The sequence below is a fragment of the Suncus etruscus genome, chromosome 11 (assembly GCF_024139225.1).
Source record: "Suncus etruscus isolate mSunEtr1 chromosome 11, mSunEtr1.pri.cur, whole genome shotgun sequence".
Classification (NCBI taxonomy): Eukaryota; Metazoa; Chordata; class Mammalia; order Eulipotyphla; family Soricidae; genus Suncus; species Suncus etruscus.
This window is the reverse complement of record NC_064858.1, coordinates 79724538-79739414: the sequence shown is the minus strand read 5'-3', so window position 1 is coordinate 79739414 and position 14877 is coordinate 79724538. Positions and strand designations below refer to the sequence as shown.

At 47.9% G+C, this 14877-nt stretch overlaps 1 protein-coding gene and 1 pseudogene across 1 annotated transcript in view; one reads left to right on the top strand and one right to left on the bottom strand.

Annotated features, from left to right (window-relative positions):
• Positions 1-14877, bottom strand: part of ESPL1 (extra spindle pole bodies like 1, separase) — a 36278-nt gene that overhangs the window by 17766 nt on the left and 3635 nt on the right. Inside the window, exons 2-10 of the mRNA XM_049783347.1 lie at positions 10537-11595; positions 10175-10282; positions 9891-10011; positions 7524-7645; positions 3287-3480; positions 2769-3008; positions 2470-2614; positions 2222-2360; positions 1684-1823 (exon numbers count right to left, since the gene is read on the bottom strand). Of these exons, the coding sequence (XP_049639304.1) occupies positions 1684-1823; positions 2222-2360; positions 2470-2614; positions 2769-3008; positions 3287-3480; positions 7524-7645; positions 9891-10011; positions 10175-10282; positions 10537-11595 (2268 nt within the window). The remainder of the gene's footprint in view (positions 1-1683; positions 1824-2221; positions 2361-2469; positions 2615-2768; positions 3009-3286; positions 3481-7523; positions 7646-9890; positions 10012-10174; positions 10283-10536; positions 11596-14877) is intronic.
• LOC126023709 (uncharacterized) lies at positions 7229-7321 on the top strand (annotated as a pseudogene).

The following is a 14877-nucleotide window of genomic DNA, read 5'->3' as shown; positions in this document are numbered from 1 at the left end:
GTGCCTGCCAGGAGCAATTTCTGAGCCTGGAGCCAGAAATAACCCCTGAGCACTGTCGGGTGTGACCCAAAAAAACACAAAAAAAAAAAAAAAAAAATTACTTCTGTACACTATTATTGTTTCTTTACAAAAAAAGGGGGAATTGTAGTATATGAAAAAGTTTCCATAAGATTATTCTTGGAATTGTTGTATATAAAAGTATTTCCTTAGGATTGTTCTGTGACTATTTCCCCACCTAGCCCTTCCAGGTGGGGCGCTGTGGAGTTGGCACTAAATAGCTTGATGGACAGGGGAGAGGGGTCCTTTTGCGAAAGCTGCAGGCTGCAAGAGGATTCTCTCGCTCTCTTTGCCCAATCTTTTACACCCTATCCTTCTTGTCTGTGTGGATTATTATTTGCTGCGGATAGATATTACCAAGGTCTCCCCCCGAAAGGGGACAAGGGGATGGGAAGTAATTTCTCATTCTGGGGACTGTTCTTGGATTCACAAATACCCAACAAAGGATTTAACAGAGAAGATAATTTACATGACCCAAAAACCAAAAACTTAAAAAAAAAAGAAAACTCAGGGGCTGGAGTGATAGTACAGCAGGTAAGACCCTGGTTTAAGCCCCAGCATCCCTCTTAGGGTCCCCTAAGCCTGCAGGAGTGATCCCTAAATGCAGAGCCAGGAGTAATCATGAAGGCCCGCTGTGGTGCCAAAACAAAAAGGAAACTCAGGCTTCCAAGGGGCAGCAGCTTGCCTAATGCACTTTTTTTTGGTTTTTTTTTTTTTTTTCTGGTTCTTGGGTCACATCCGGCAGCGCTCAGCGGTTACACTCCTGCCTCTATGCTCAGAAATCGCTCCTGGAAGGCTCAGGGGACCATATGGGATGCCAGGAATCGAACCACCGTCCTTCTGCATGCAAGGCAAATGCTTTACCTCCATGCTATCTCCCTGGCCCCAAATGCACTGTTTTAATAGATGGTGACACTTGGATTTAAACTTAGGGAGAGTGGGACCAGAGTAATAGTACAGCAGGGAAGGTACTCGCAGCGAACTAGGATTTGATACCTGGCACCAATAATGGTCCCCCAAGTCTCCATAGGAATGATTTTTATTTTTTAAATACCAATTTTATTAGTTATTTTCCACATTGGATACAAACTAAACTATTTTGTTTGTTTTTGGGCCACACCCGGTGATGCTCAGGGGTTACTCCTGGCTATGTGCTCAGAAATCGCTCCTGGTTTGGGGGACCATATAGAACACCGGGGATCAAACCCAGGCCCATTTTGGATCAGCCGCATGCAAGGCAAACACCCTACCTCTGTGCTGTCATTTCGGCCCCTCCAGGAATGATTTTTGAGCATAGAGCAAGGAGAAAGCCCAGAGCACAGCTAAGTGTGGCCCAAAAGCCAAAAAGTAAAATTAAATAAACACAGGGAGACTGATGATGTGTGTCCTAACTGAATACACAGATCAAGACGCTCAAGGATGAACTGGAGAGAGAGTACAGCAGTTAAGTTGCTTGCCTAGTACGTGGCCCATCTAGATTTGATCATGGATATGATATCTGGTTCCTTGTTCCCTTCCTGGTGATTCCTGACCACTGCCAGGTGTGCCCTACACCGCACCCCCAAACAAACCATACACAGGTGAAGGCATTGGTTTTCTGGTCTGCACTGCTGTTTGGCCCATTACCTTTGCCGCCAGATGATAGAGAGTTGCCAGGATCTGCAAGGACACAGCAGTCTGATGGAGACACCGCACAGCAGGGGCCTGCTCCTTTGTCAGCAGCTGTTTCCACAGAGCTAGTGCTTGGTCCAGGCATTTGGACTGAGCTAGAAGTTGGAAGAAAGGAGCCAGCCATTCTCAGCATGAGTCCTCTGGGAAGAACGTGGGCTTCTCCTTAACTCATTCTGCCTTTGTACCTCCCAAGGGCCCGCTCCCCCACTATGTGAGGCATTTAGTTCTTTTTTTTTTTTTTATTTATTTTTTTTTTTGGGCCACACCCGTTTGACGCTCAGGGGTTACTCCTGGCTATGCGCTCAGAAATCGCCCCTGGCTTGGGGGGACCATATGGGACACCGGGGGATCGAACCGAGGTCCTTCCTTGGCTAGCGCTTGCAAGGCAGACACCTTACCTCCAGCGCCACCTACCCGGCCCCGTGAGGCATTTAGTTCTAAGGAGGTCACAGAGGAGACTCCCATCCCACCACACTACATCCAAGGCCCTCACCAGCTTCTGCAGCCAGGTTGAAAGCAATGTTGCTGTACAAGAAATGATGTTTCTGGAGTTTTTCTTCATAGTTGAGGTCATTGACTTCATATTCTTCCAGGTTACGAGGAGTCTGAGCTCTCCCATCCCTCTCATTACCCTGGATGGGTTCAACAAGGTTTACATTAAGGCTGGGACCAGCTTACCGGGGCCCAGGAAAACCAATGCCTATCTCCAGTCCTGTTAAACTTCATAGCAGTTACACTTACTTCCTGTAGATTGGCTTCCAGAGTACAGACGTAGAGCCACAGCAAGGCCTGTGCTTTGTCATCCCAAAGTTGATCCTGGGTCTGGGCATCGGGGCTCACAGATTCTAGAAGTTTCAGGGCTTTGTTGACAGCATCCAAAGCAGTACTGCAGGAAGAAGACACACCTCAGCTAGCCAATGGTCCCATTGGGTGAGCCCGCAACGCCATGTCCTGAAGGTCACACAGGGAAGTATAGAGAGGGAAATGGGGTAGGAAAAGGATGAAGACCCAGACTGACATGCCCAGCTCTTCATCCTTACCAGTTGGTCTGCTGAGTAAAGTTGTGGTAACAGAGCACCTGAGCCAGTTCCACCAGGTACGTGGCTTGTGCCCAGGCCCCCGCAGATGTCTCCTCGGGGCTCAGTTCCAGCAGGTCACAGATGACGTTGTACCTTTCCTGCCCCGTGTTTGCTCGCATCTTCTTATAGGCCTGCAGCTCCTCCCGCAGCAGAGAGGCCAGTGTGTCTAGGTCCCAGCCAGGCAGGCTGTCTCGTAGCGTCCTGAGAGAAGTCGGGTCAACAACAGGCCCACCCAGGGAAGCAACAAGCACCCACCCAGGTCAAGACGTCCTGAGAGCTCAGGTTTCCAGGCATGAAAGCAAGAACTCTTACTCAGAGCCACTAGTCCCCAGCACCGTGCAGGGGCTGGCACTCAAAGAACATGAAAATGAGCAAGCAGGACCCTTTTAGATCTAGAATGAACACGACCAGGAGTACTATCAGGCCAGTTAAGCCTTGCTGTGAGGGCAAAGGTGCTAATGCTCCCTCCACCGACTTACTTCAGTTGCAATTCCTTGTCTCCTGCCTTAGCCGCATCCATTTTCATCAGAACCCAGAAGGTGACTGGCTCAGTCATGTGCTCAGGGCCATAGGACTGCAGTGTTGTCAGCCACAGAGTCACCATGATGCAGCCCTGGTCATGTTTACCCAGCTTCTTCAAACTGTCCACATGTAGCCGGAAGCACCTGTGCAGCTGACCAGAGACAAGTAATGGAGAGAGGAGCCACTGAGTGTGGAGTGCTATGCACACACAGAAACTCATGCATGGGACCCTCTGCTCCAGTGCCGTCATTAGGAGGTGGAAGACACCAAAGAGAAAAATAGAAATACCCTGGGGTGCCACATACATGAGCAGACTCTGAGTTCAGGAATCATTCCTGGTGATGCTTAGGGAGCCATAAGGGATGCCAGGACCAAACCTCGGTTGCATGCAAGGAAAGCACCCTATCAGCCCTGACCCCCAGTACACCACTCAGCCCTGTATCCCCCCTTCTTTTACCGCTCAGGCAGCTGCTTTTTCAGATGCCCAACCTTTCTTGTCTAGTCTACTAGAACAGCCTGGTGTCTTCTATCTGCCAGTAACCCCACAGAAACCTCAAATGCCAACTTGCTATCATGGCTCTACTTAAATCCTTTAGAAATTCATCAAACTTATTCAGGATCCTCCACCCAAGCCACAACTGCCCATTTTTCATGGATATACTGGAGGTCTATCTTAGTCCTAACCTAGAGGAACTCTGATTTTGTTGTTGTTGTTGTTGGCTTTTGGTTCACACCCGGCAGCGCTCAGGAGTTACTCCTGGCTCTGTGCTCAGAAATTGCTCCTGGCAGACACGGGGGACCATATGGGATGCCGGGATTTGAACCACCATCGGTCCTGGGTCAGGCACTTGCAAGGCAAACACCCTACCACTGTGCTATCTCTCCCCGAAACTCTAAAAAAAATTTTTTTTAGCCAAATCCAAACACAGTGAGGCACCAGAGTGGATAACACAGTGGGTAATACACTTGCTCTTACCTTACCTGGTCAGCCCAGGTTCAATTCCAGGTTCATCCCATTTATAGTCCCCTGAGCCCACAAGGAGTGATCCCTAAGCACAGAGCCAGGAATAACCACTAAGCACCACCAAGGGTGTCTCTCCCCCCCCCCCAAAAAAAAAAACTCCAAAACAGAAAAAAAATTAATGGGATTCAATGGGGTTAGAGTGATAGTACAGCAGATAGGATGTTTGCCTTGCATGCGGTCAACCCATTTTTGATATCACATGGTCCTTCAAACCTGTCAAGAATGATTTCTGGGGCCGGGCGGTGGCGCTGGAGGTAAGGTGCCTGCCTTGCCTGCGCTAGCCTAGGACGGACCGCGGTTCGATCCCCCCGGCGTCCCATATGGTCCCCCAAGAAGCCAGGAGCAACTTCTGAGCGCATAGCCAGGAGTAACCCCTGAGCGTCACAGGGTGTGGCCCAAAAACCAAAAACCAAAAAAAAAAAAAAAAAAAAAGAATGATTTCTGAGAGCAGAGCCAGTAGTTACCCCTGGGTGATGCCAGTTGTGTCCCCCTACCAAAATAGTGGGGCTTGGGGCCAGAGAGATAGCACAGTTGTAGGGCGTTTGCTGGCATACACAAGGATGGTGACTCAAATCCCAGCATTCCATATGGTCCCCCAAGCCTGCTGGGGGCAATTTCTGAGCTCTGAGCGTAAAGTCAGAAGTAACTCCTGAGCTCTACCAGGTGTGAACCAAAAACCAACCAAAAAAAACCAAAAAAAATAGTGGGGCTTAAGATTATGAATGCCAGGTACAAACCTGGGGTTCCTCCATGTAAAACATATTCTCCAGGGCCAGAGAGATAGCATGAAGGTAGGGCATTTGCCTTACATCCAGAAGGATGGTGGTTCGAATCCCTGCATCCCATATGATCTCCAGTGCCTACCAGGGGCGATTTCTGAGCGCAGAGCCAGGAGTAACCCCTGAGCGCTACCAGGTGTCACCCAAAAACAAAAAACAAAACAAACAAACAAAAAACAAAACAAAACATATTCTCCAGTCCCTTGAACCTTGAATCTCCTTGGCCTTAGGAGAACTTTAAAAATATTCAAATGATGGGGCCAGAGAGAGAGCATGGAGGTAAGCTGTTTACCTTGCATGCAGAAGGACGGCAGTTCAAATCCCGGCACCTCATATGGTCCCCTGAGCCTTCCAGGAGCGATTTCTGAGTGTGGAGCCAGGAGTAACCCCTGAGTGCTGCTGGGTGTGAACCCCCCAAAAAAGAAAAAATATATATATCCAAATGATGAGCTGGAGAGAAGGTACAGGGCACTAAGGCACTTGCCTTGCATCTAAGGAACCTGGTAGAATCTTAGCACAGGCAAGCCAAGATTAGAAAAAAAGAGAAAAAGGAAAAAAAAAAGGATCTTCAGCACCAGATATAGTTACCAGAGCACCACCAGAAGTCATTCTTGTTTTGCTGGTCCCTAGATTTCCCACACCCGGTGATGCTCAGGGGTTACTCCTGGCTGTCTGCTCAGAAATAGCTCCTGGCAGGCACAGGGGACCATATGGGAAACCAGGATTCGAACCAACCACCTTTGGTCCTGGATCGGCTGCTTGCAAGGCAAACACCGCTGTGCTATCTCTCCGGGCCCCAGAAGTCATTTCTGAGCACAAACCCAGGAATAGCTTTAGAACACTGCCAGGTGTAGCCCCCACCCCAAAAAAAAAAATTCCGGTTACTGAGGTGGGAGAGATAACACAGTAGATAAGGTACATGATTAGTATGCAGCCAACCCAGTGAAATCCCCAGCACCACATAAGGTCTCCTTTCACTGCCAGAAGTTATCCCTGAGAATACAGCCAGGAGTACTCTCTGATCACTGGCAAAGAATGGCTCAAAACTAAAAACTAGGGGGCCAGAGAGATAGCATGGAGGTAAGGCATTTGCCTTGCATGCAGAAGGACAGTGGTTCGAATCCCAGCATCCCATATGGTCCCCTGAGCCTGCCAGGGGCGATTTTTGAGCACAGAGCCAGGAGTAACCCCTGAGTGCTGCCGGGTGTGACCCAAAAACCAAAAACTAAAAACTGAAATATCCAGGAGCTGGAGAGATAGCACAGTGGTAGAGCATTTGCCTTGCATGCAGCTGATTCGAACAAATAATGGTTCGAATCCTAACATCCCATATGGTTCCCCAGTGCCTGCCAGGAGCGACTTCTGAGTGCCACCAGGGGTGACCCAAAAACAAAAACAAAAAAAATCCAAATGTCGAGGTTTCTATGACAGAGTTTAATAAAATTAGTTTAGAGCAGCATTTGAATTTTTTTTTAAATTTGGGGGCTCTGGGGGCCCGGAGAGATAGCACAACGGCGTTTGCCTTGCAAGCAGCCGATCCAGAACCAAAGGTGGTTAGTTCGAATCCCGGTGTCCCATATGGTCCCCTGTGCCTGCCAGGAGCTATTTCTGAGCAGACAGCCAGGAGTAGCCTGAGCTCTGACTTGATGCTTTGGAAGCCTGGGAGCCAATATTTCTCAGCCAACTTGGCTAGCAGTTCAATACAACAAAGAATGACTCAGGTAACTCTGCAGAGGGGCCTCCAGGGCTGCACCCAGTCATGCTTGAGTGACTTGTGGTGTCAGAAATCAACCCAAATGCCTAGCATGCTCCCTAACCCCTGTGCTATCTCCCAACCCTTTGATACATTTTTTTTTTTTTTTGGTTTTTGGGCCACACCCTGTGACCCTCAGGGGTTAATCCTGGCTATGCGCTCAGAAGTTGCTCCTGGCTTCTTGGGGGACCATATGGGACGCCGGGGGATCGAACTGCGGTCCGTCCTAGGCTAGCGCAGGCAAGGCAGGCACCTTACCTCCAGCGCCACCGCCCGGCCCCACCTTTGATACATTTTTAAGTTCACTCAGATGGTTCTAATATGAAGCAGAGACAAGGCAAGCATTAAAATATGAATCCCCATTGGAACGATACAAAGATTAGCATAGCCCCTGCACAAGGATGACACGCAAATTCATGAAGCGTTCCATATTTAAAAAAAAATATGAATCCCCACAAAGGAAAGCACTAAAAATGTATCAGTACAGGTAAGGTTTAGGAAATAACACCCCAGGAATTTGCACCAACAAGCAAGCTGAACCCACTCCAAAGCAGAGTCCTAGTCAGGCCATTTCTTGCTTCTCAGCCCTCCTCCAGTCCACCCCCTTTATGTGGCAAACTTCTCCTCCTGCCTCTTACCTGCTTAGGAGGCAAGTCAGGATAGGTGCCCAAGTGTTGGCAGAAGGGCTCTAAGACTTCACAGACCTCTGCATAGAACTTGTGACTGTAGAATCTGTAGGCCAAGTTGCTAATATAAAAGACTACAGGGAAAGAAAATGATACTCAATCACAAGAATGGTTCCAGGGGCCAAATAGTATAGCAGGGAGGATACTTGCCTTGCACACGGCTTACCTGGATTCAATCCCTGGCACCCTATAACGTCCCATGAGCCCTACCTGAAGTGATCCTTAAGCACAAAGCCAGAAATAAACTTTGAGCACCACTGGATGTGGTCCAAAATGCAAAAATAAAGAATAAAAAATAACAATAAATAATACCAGGCGGGGCTGGAGCGATAGCACAGTGGTAAGGTGTTTGCCTTGCACACAACCAACAAAGGACGAACAGCGTAGGAATCCCAGCATCCCACAGGGTCCCCCGTGCCTGCCAGGGGCGATTTCTGAGCAGATTTCTGATTCAGAGCCAGGAGTAACCCCTGAGCGGCGCTGGGTGTGACCCCAAAACAAACCAAAAAAAAAAAAAATACCAGGAGCCAGCAGGGATTGGGCGTTTGCCTGGCATGCAGCTGATCCAAGACGAACCTTGGTTCAATCCCTGGCATCCCATATGGTCCCCCAAGCCAGGAGTGATTTCTGAGTGCGTAGCCAGGAGTAACCCCTGAGCATCACCAGGTGTGGCCAAAAAAAAAGAATACCAAGAGAGGATCAGGGTCTGACAGAGAGTTTAACAGACGAAGTACATGCCTTACAAGCAGAGGTCGAGGTTCTAGCCCCAGCACTACATGCTTTTCTGAACACTGACTGAGGCAATCCCTAAGCACCAAGACATGAGTAGCCTTGAACACTGCTGGATTTGCCTCACTCCCCCCCACCCCCGAGAAAAACAAACAGAAAAAGACCAAGGAACTTTTTATTGTATGCTCTTTTATACTATTTTAATTTTGAACTGTATAGATGTTTGTCGGGGTTTTTATTTTTTTCTTTCTAGCCCACATATGATGGTGCTCAGGGCTTACTCCTGGCTCTGCATCACCAAAAAATCACTCCTGGCAGGGCTCACGGGACCATATTTGGTGTCAGGATCAAACCCTAGTTGGTCACATGCAAGGCCAAGTGCTTTTTGCTATATTATCTATCTAGGTCCCTTGTTTTCCTTTTTGCTTTTTATTTTTTTTCCTTGCAGGGCTAAACCTGAAGATGCTCAGGGGTTCTACACTCTGAATTACTCTACACTCTGAAATTACTCCAGTTAGAGCTTGGGAAGCATATGGGATGCTGGCAGCAGAACCTAAGCCAGTATGTGCAAGGCAAGTGCCCTATTCACTGTACTATTTCTCCAGCTTCTCTGGTTTTCAATTTTTATCTGTTTGGGTTTGGGGTCTTATCTGGCTGTGCTCAAGACTTACTCCTGGCTTTGTGTTTTGGGATTACTTATGACAGGGCTCAGAGGACCATATGGGAAGATGGGAGAGAGAACCCAGGGTAACCAAAGGCAAGTCAAGCACCCTACCTGCTGTACTATCTCTGGTCCCTAGATTTCCCAATTGCTAAGTTATAGATTTTTAAATATATATAAGAATCAGAAAGTAGGGGGAAATAAGGGAGACATCAAGACCAAACAGGTGCAAGACTACTAAGTAGTAGGTCAGATACAGAGGGGACCACATATTCTAGCTGCCCTGGGGGTGAGGGAAGAGGAAATGGGAGGGAGGACAAAAATGGAGGTATAGGGAGGACAATTTGGTGATGGGAATCCCCCTTGATTTTATGTAAATATGTACCTAAAATAATATTGTCAACAATATGTAAGCCACTACGATCAAAATAAAAATTATATTAAAAAAAAGAATCAGAAAGTAACTTATATAAGCATTTTTCAAATATGAGCAAATAACAAATTAGATTTTTAAAGCCAATGAGTGAAAGATCACATCAGCTATTCAGTGTAACTCATCCTTTTCTATTGCTGTTAGATCTGGAGTAGGTAATAGTCATTTCCTTACTCCTAATGGATACATCTTTTTGTTTGTTTGTTTTTGGGTCACACCTGGTAGCGCTCAGGGGTTACTCCTGGCTCTACGCTCAGAAATTGCTCCTGGCAGTCTCGGGACACCATATGGGATGCCTGGATTTGAACTACTGTCCTTCTGCATGCAAGACAAATGCCCTACCTCCATGCTATCTCTCTGGCCCCAATACATCTTTTTCATGACTTCCCTTAACCATAGGGGCCCGAAGATGGTCAGAAGCACCCAAAGTACTATCTGCCTGCCTAAGACATAAGGGCCTTCCAAGAACCCAGTCTCTGAGGCCCAGGCCACTAACCAGTTGTCTCCATGCAGTCAGTCAGCTCTTGGCCTGATAAGCTCTGTAACACCTTCAACAGCAAGAGGACAGTAGCTTTGCAACTCTCCACTAACTGAGCCAGGACAGCCAAATCTGTTACCTGAAAGAACCAGAAGACCAAGAGAATTAGCAAAGTCCTAAGAGGTCTAAGGTGAGTCACAACCTCAACCCCACAGTCAAGGCCACCTTAGACCTCTTCAAAGGGTTAGGCAGTCAAGCCAGCCCCCAGTACCCTGTGCAACTATTTTCCTATTAGACCGTACCTCACCACCGCCTTCAACAAAATCATAAACCATCGAGATGTAGTGGTAGAGTGCCTGAAAGTGCATCTGCACCAAAGACTGGTGCTGCTTGGCATCATCTGTATTGACCTATGGAGGGAAAAAAGCGTGTTTGAGGGGTGAAGAAAATGGCTGAGCCAGAGTCCTAGCAGACTGGTGCAGCCCTGGGAGTAACTAGTTCCCAAGAAAGGCCGCACTATCCTCTCAGATTAAATAGGAGATGCTCTGGCTAAAAATGCCAGGGAGCAGCTCCCCAGGACAAAGCCTGGAGCTTTCAGATCTAACCTTTGGCTGATAAATTCAAAGAACCTCATACCAAATTATCCACTAGGGCTTTAACTCACCTCATCCTTCAGTCTCCATAGAAGTGAACTGTAGCTGTTGAGAATACCAAAGAAGTTGAGAATAGCATCAGGTCTATAGCACTTCTTGGCGCTTCGTTCCAGTCCTGAGAGGAAAAACTGGCAGCTTTCACACAATGCCCGCAGTGCAGGAGATGGTGTCTTAAGACTGTTGTCCAGGATAGCTGTTGCCTGATTCAGAAGCGCAGCCACCACCGGGTCTCCTGCCTCCCTCACCTGCAGTAGCTTCACCCCCATCTGGCAGAGCTGGAGGCTGGGGGCCAGATTGGTGTTTCTTAAGTACTCTTGGGCTTTCTCCACTGCACTGGTGGCCTTAGCATGAAAAGAGCTCCAGCAGAGCCGGCGGCAATATTCCAGAGTAAGCTCCATGACACAGAGGGCCCTCCGGGGAGAAAGAGGACCAGGGGAGCCCCCTCCCTCATGCACCAAGACTCTGATCAACTGCTCAGAGATCTGGTCACCTATGAAATCGGCATCTTCTTCACTCAGACCATGCCCACTAGCATCAAACAGTTGAAAGGCTGTTACCACTCGAGAGGCTGTTAGAGAAGCAAAATGGGGTAACTCACAAGGGGGACTTTCATCTTCTAAGAGTACTAGAAAGCTCAAGGCCTTTAGCCGGGCTGAGAATGCAGCTCGCTGCTCTGACAAGGCATTTGCCCCCTTCCAAAGCACAATAAAGCTGCTCCGAGCTACAGTGTCATAGTTTTGAGGAGAAGCTTGCCGAGAGCTCTGCAGTAAGCAGGCATGGAGGGTCTGAGAAAGACGTAGTGTGGCCTCTGGGACTTCCTGAGTGGCAAGGTTCTGAAGAAAGACAATAAGAATTCGTTCTAGGTAGAGGGGTGGGTGCTGGGAGGTGGACATCAAGTAGCCATTGGAAGCCAGCTCAGCCAGCTCTAGCAGGCTCCACAGATACCCAGGGCAGGTCAGTTTGGCAGTCAGCTGCTTGTTGCAAGCCCTCAAGATGGCATCACAAATGTGTCTTCTCTCAGAATCAGATCGACTGCTTGAAGAACCAGCTGTATTCTTGGAGAGGAATTCCTAGGAAAAAAGTAATATGTGAGTGTAGTCACCAAAGGAGGAAAAAAAGGCAATTAAAGCAATTTGAAATACAGCTGCTCAGGAGAGAAGACCCTACTAAGCTACTTCTTTAAATAGGTTAAAACAAACAAATAACAAAAAAGTTCAGGGGTATGAAAGATAGTATGACATATTTGGCTGCAAGAAACTTAAGTTTGATCCTGGGCAACTCATGGTTCCTCGAGGAAAAACTCTAAGCACCAAGTTAGAAGTAGACTTGAGGGCCTGGAGAGATAGCACAGCGGCGTTTGCCTTGCAAGCAGCCAATCCAGGACCAAAGGTGGTTGGTTCGAATCCCGGTGTCCCATATGGTCCCCCGTGCCTGCCAGGAGCTATTTCTTTTTTTTTTTTTTTTTTTTTTTTTTTTGGTTTTTGGGCCACACCCGTTTGACGCTCAGGGGTTACTCCTGGCTATGTGCTCAGAAATCGCCCCTGGCTTGGGGGGACCATATGGGACACCGGGGGATCGAACCGCGGTCCTTCCTTGGCTAGCGCTTGCAAGGCAGACACCTTACCTCCAGCGCCACCTACCCGGCCCCTAGGAGCTATTTCTGAGCAGACAGCCAGGAGTAACCCCTGAGCACCACCGGGTGTGGCCAAAAAAAAATAAAAAAGTAGACTTGACCCTGAGCACTGCCAGGTGTGGCCATAGACAAAACAAACAAGAGCCAGAGAGACAGTATAACAAGATAGCTTCTTGTCTTCCATTGCAGTATTTTTGGTTTGTTTGTTTGTGGGCCACACCCAGCGATGCTCAGGGTCACTCCTGGCTCTGCACTCAGAAATCGTTCCTGTCAAGCTTGGGGAACTATACGGTGTCACAACATGTAACATGGATGTCTCCATTATAAAGGGAAAGCACATTCCAAATGTGTCTTTTGACTTTCCCGGTGAAGTGCCTAATTTTCCCCAAGAAAATATCAGCCAGAAGGCCCATCGGTGGAAGTCAATCATAACCCCTGCGTGGATTACTGGCTATATTTGACATGGCTGTGACATTATATTTCTCTTTTCCTTTTATTTGATTTTGTCTCCTTTGCTAACTACAGAATTTCAGCCTTAGTTATCCTGCAGTCATAAAGAAATTTCAGTACCAAAGAAAGCTGCTAGAAGTTCCCTGCTGGCTAAGTATATTTGCTACTCAAAGTCCAGCCAGCTACCTCTCTTTCTGTCAGCCTATTTACTTCCAAAGGCCAAGTCAAAACATAGCATCTTCAGGGCTGGAGAGATAGCATGGAGGTAGGGTGTTTGCTTTTCATGCAGAAGGTCATCGGTTCAAATCCCAGAGGACCATGGTCCTCTGAGCCAGCCAGGAGCGATTTCTGAGCATAGAGCCAGGAGTAACCACTGAGCACTGCCAGGTGTGACCCAAAAACAAAAAAAACAAACAAACAAAAAGAAAACATAGCATCTTCAAGACAATGGTCTTCTCTCTTTGCCTTTGAGCACCACAGCAGAATGACTTTGCCTCAGAGACTTTCCTTGTCACTTTGTATACATGCTAACAAACAGGTTTGGCCAGTATAGAATTAAGCTATTTTACTAGGTATAATTCTGTACCCCTTTCATAAGTTTTATCTCTTTCTATTACTAGATCATAGGAAGTGGGTCTTAGCCCCTAGCTAGAATACTATTTCCCTCAGGTTAAGGATATTTGTTATTAGGAGAAAACTAGGATTCCTGCTATCCCTTTATTTACATCAGTAATGACACTTAGGGCCAGGATCTACTTTGATATGTAAGAAAGTAGGCTCTCTCTCTTGAGCTGGAGGCTAGCTCTAGCTGGCATGGGGCTTGGGGAGACCCCATGTGGAAGGCCTTCTCCCTAACTTGGGTGTGCTGGGAGCCTTGATAAGCCCCCAGCCTTCCCTCTTCTGCCCCTGGCCTCCAGGCCTTCTGGGGTGGCAGCCCAGGAGGCCAGAAATGGTGGGTCCTAACTTGGGGTGTGCTGAGTTTTGCTCAGTTGCACTAAGTTTGTCACTGGCAATTTCTGACCAGTCTACATATGGAAAACCGCGTGGGGGCTAGCACCCCCGCACACACTGCATGTATTAAGAGTATTCCTTGGGGCCGGGCGGTGGCGCTGGAGGTAAGGTGCCTGCCTTGCCTGCGCTAGCCTAGGACGGACCGCGGTTCGATCCCCGGCATCCCATATGGTCCCCCAAGAAGCCAGGAGCAACTTCTGAGCGCATAGCCAGGAGTAACCCCTGAGCGTCACAGGGTGTGGCCCAAAAACCAAAAAAAAAAAAAAAAAAAAGAGTATTCCTTATCCTGGGGCCGGGCGGTGGCGCTAGAGGACGGACCGCGGTTCGATCCCCCGGCGCCCCATATGGTCCCCCAAGCCAGGAGCGACTTCTGAGCGCATAGCCAGGAGTAACCCCTGAGCGTCACCGGGTGTGGCCCAAAAACCAAAAAAAAAAAAAAAAAAAAAAAAAAAAAAGGGTATTCCTTATCCTTATGTTAAGTTTTGCGTATCCAGAATGTCCATTTTGTATTCTGACCTTTCCCACATCCCTACAAAGCTCATTTTTACTCTTTAACTCTCTCACCCCCCTCCAAACATCACTAACCCACATTACTCTTTTTTGTTTGTTTTGTTTTTGTTTGTTTTTGTTTTTGGGCCACACCTGGCGTTGCTCAGGGGTTACTCCTGGCTGTCTGCTCAGAAATAGCTCCTGGCAGGCACGGGGACCATATAGGACACCGGGATTCGAAACAGCCACCTTTGGTCTTGGATTGGCTGCTTGCAAAGCAAATGCCGCTGTGCTATCTCTCCAAGCCCCACATTACTCCTTTTAACTTCAGTACTGCACAATCCTAATCACAGACCAAAGCCATGCATTGTGTGTAACAACCCCAAACTGTTTCAAAAGACATAAAATGGACACATATTTCTTTAGAATATTTTGTATTTTTTCTCTGACAGCTATAAGTCTTACTAAATATTCCCTTATACAGTGATGATTCTAACCACTTTTTTTTTTTTTTTTTTTTTTGGTTTTTGGGCCACACCCGGCGTTGCTCAGGGGTTACTCCTGGCTGTCTGCTCAGAAATAGCTCCTGGCAGGCACGGGGGACCATATGGGACACCGGGATTCGAACCAACCACCTTTGGTCCTGGATCGGCTGCTTGCAAGGCAAACGCCACTGTGCTATCTCTCCGGGCCCGATTCTAACCACTTTTTATCTTCTCTTTATGAGTTGTTCAACAAGAAATTTTGGTGAAAGAGTCCCCCAGTTTAA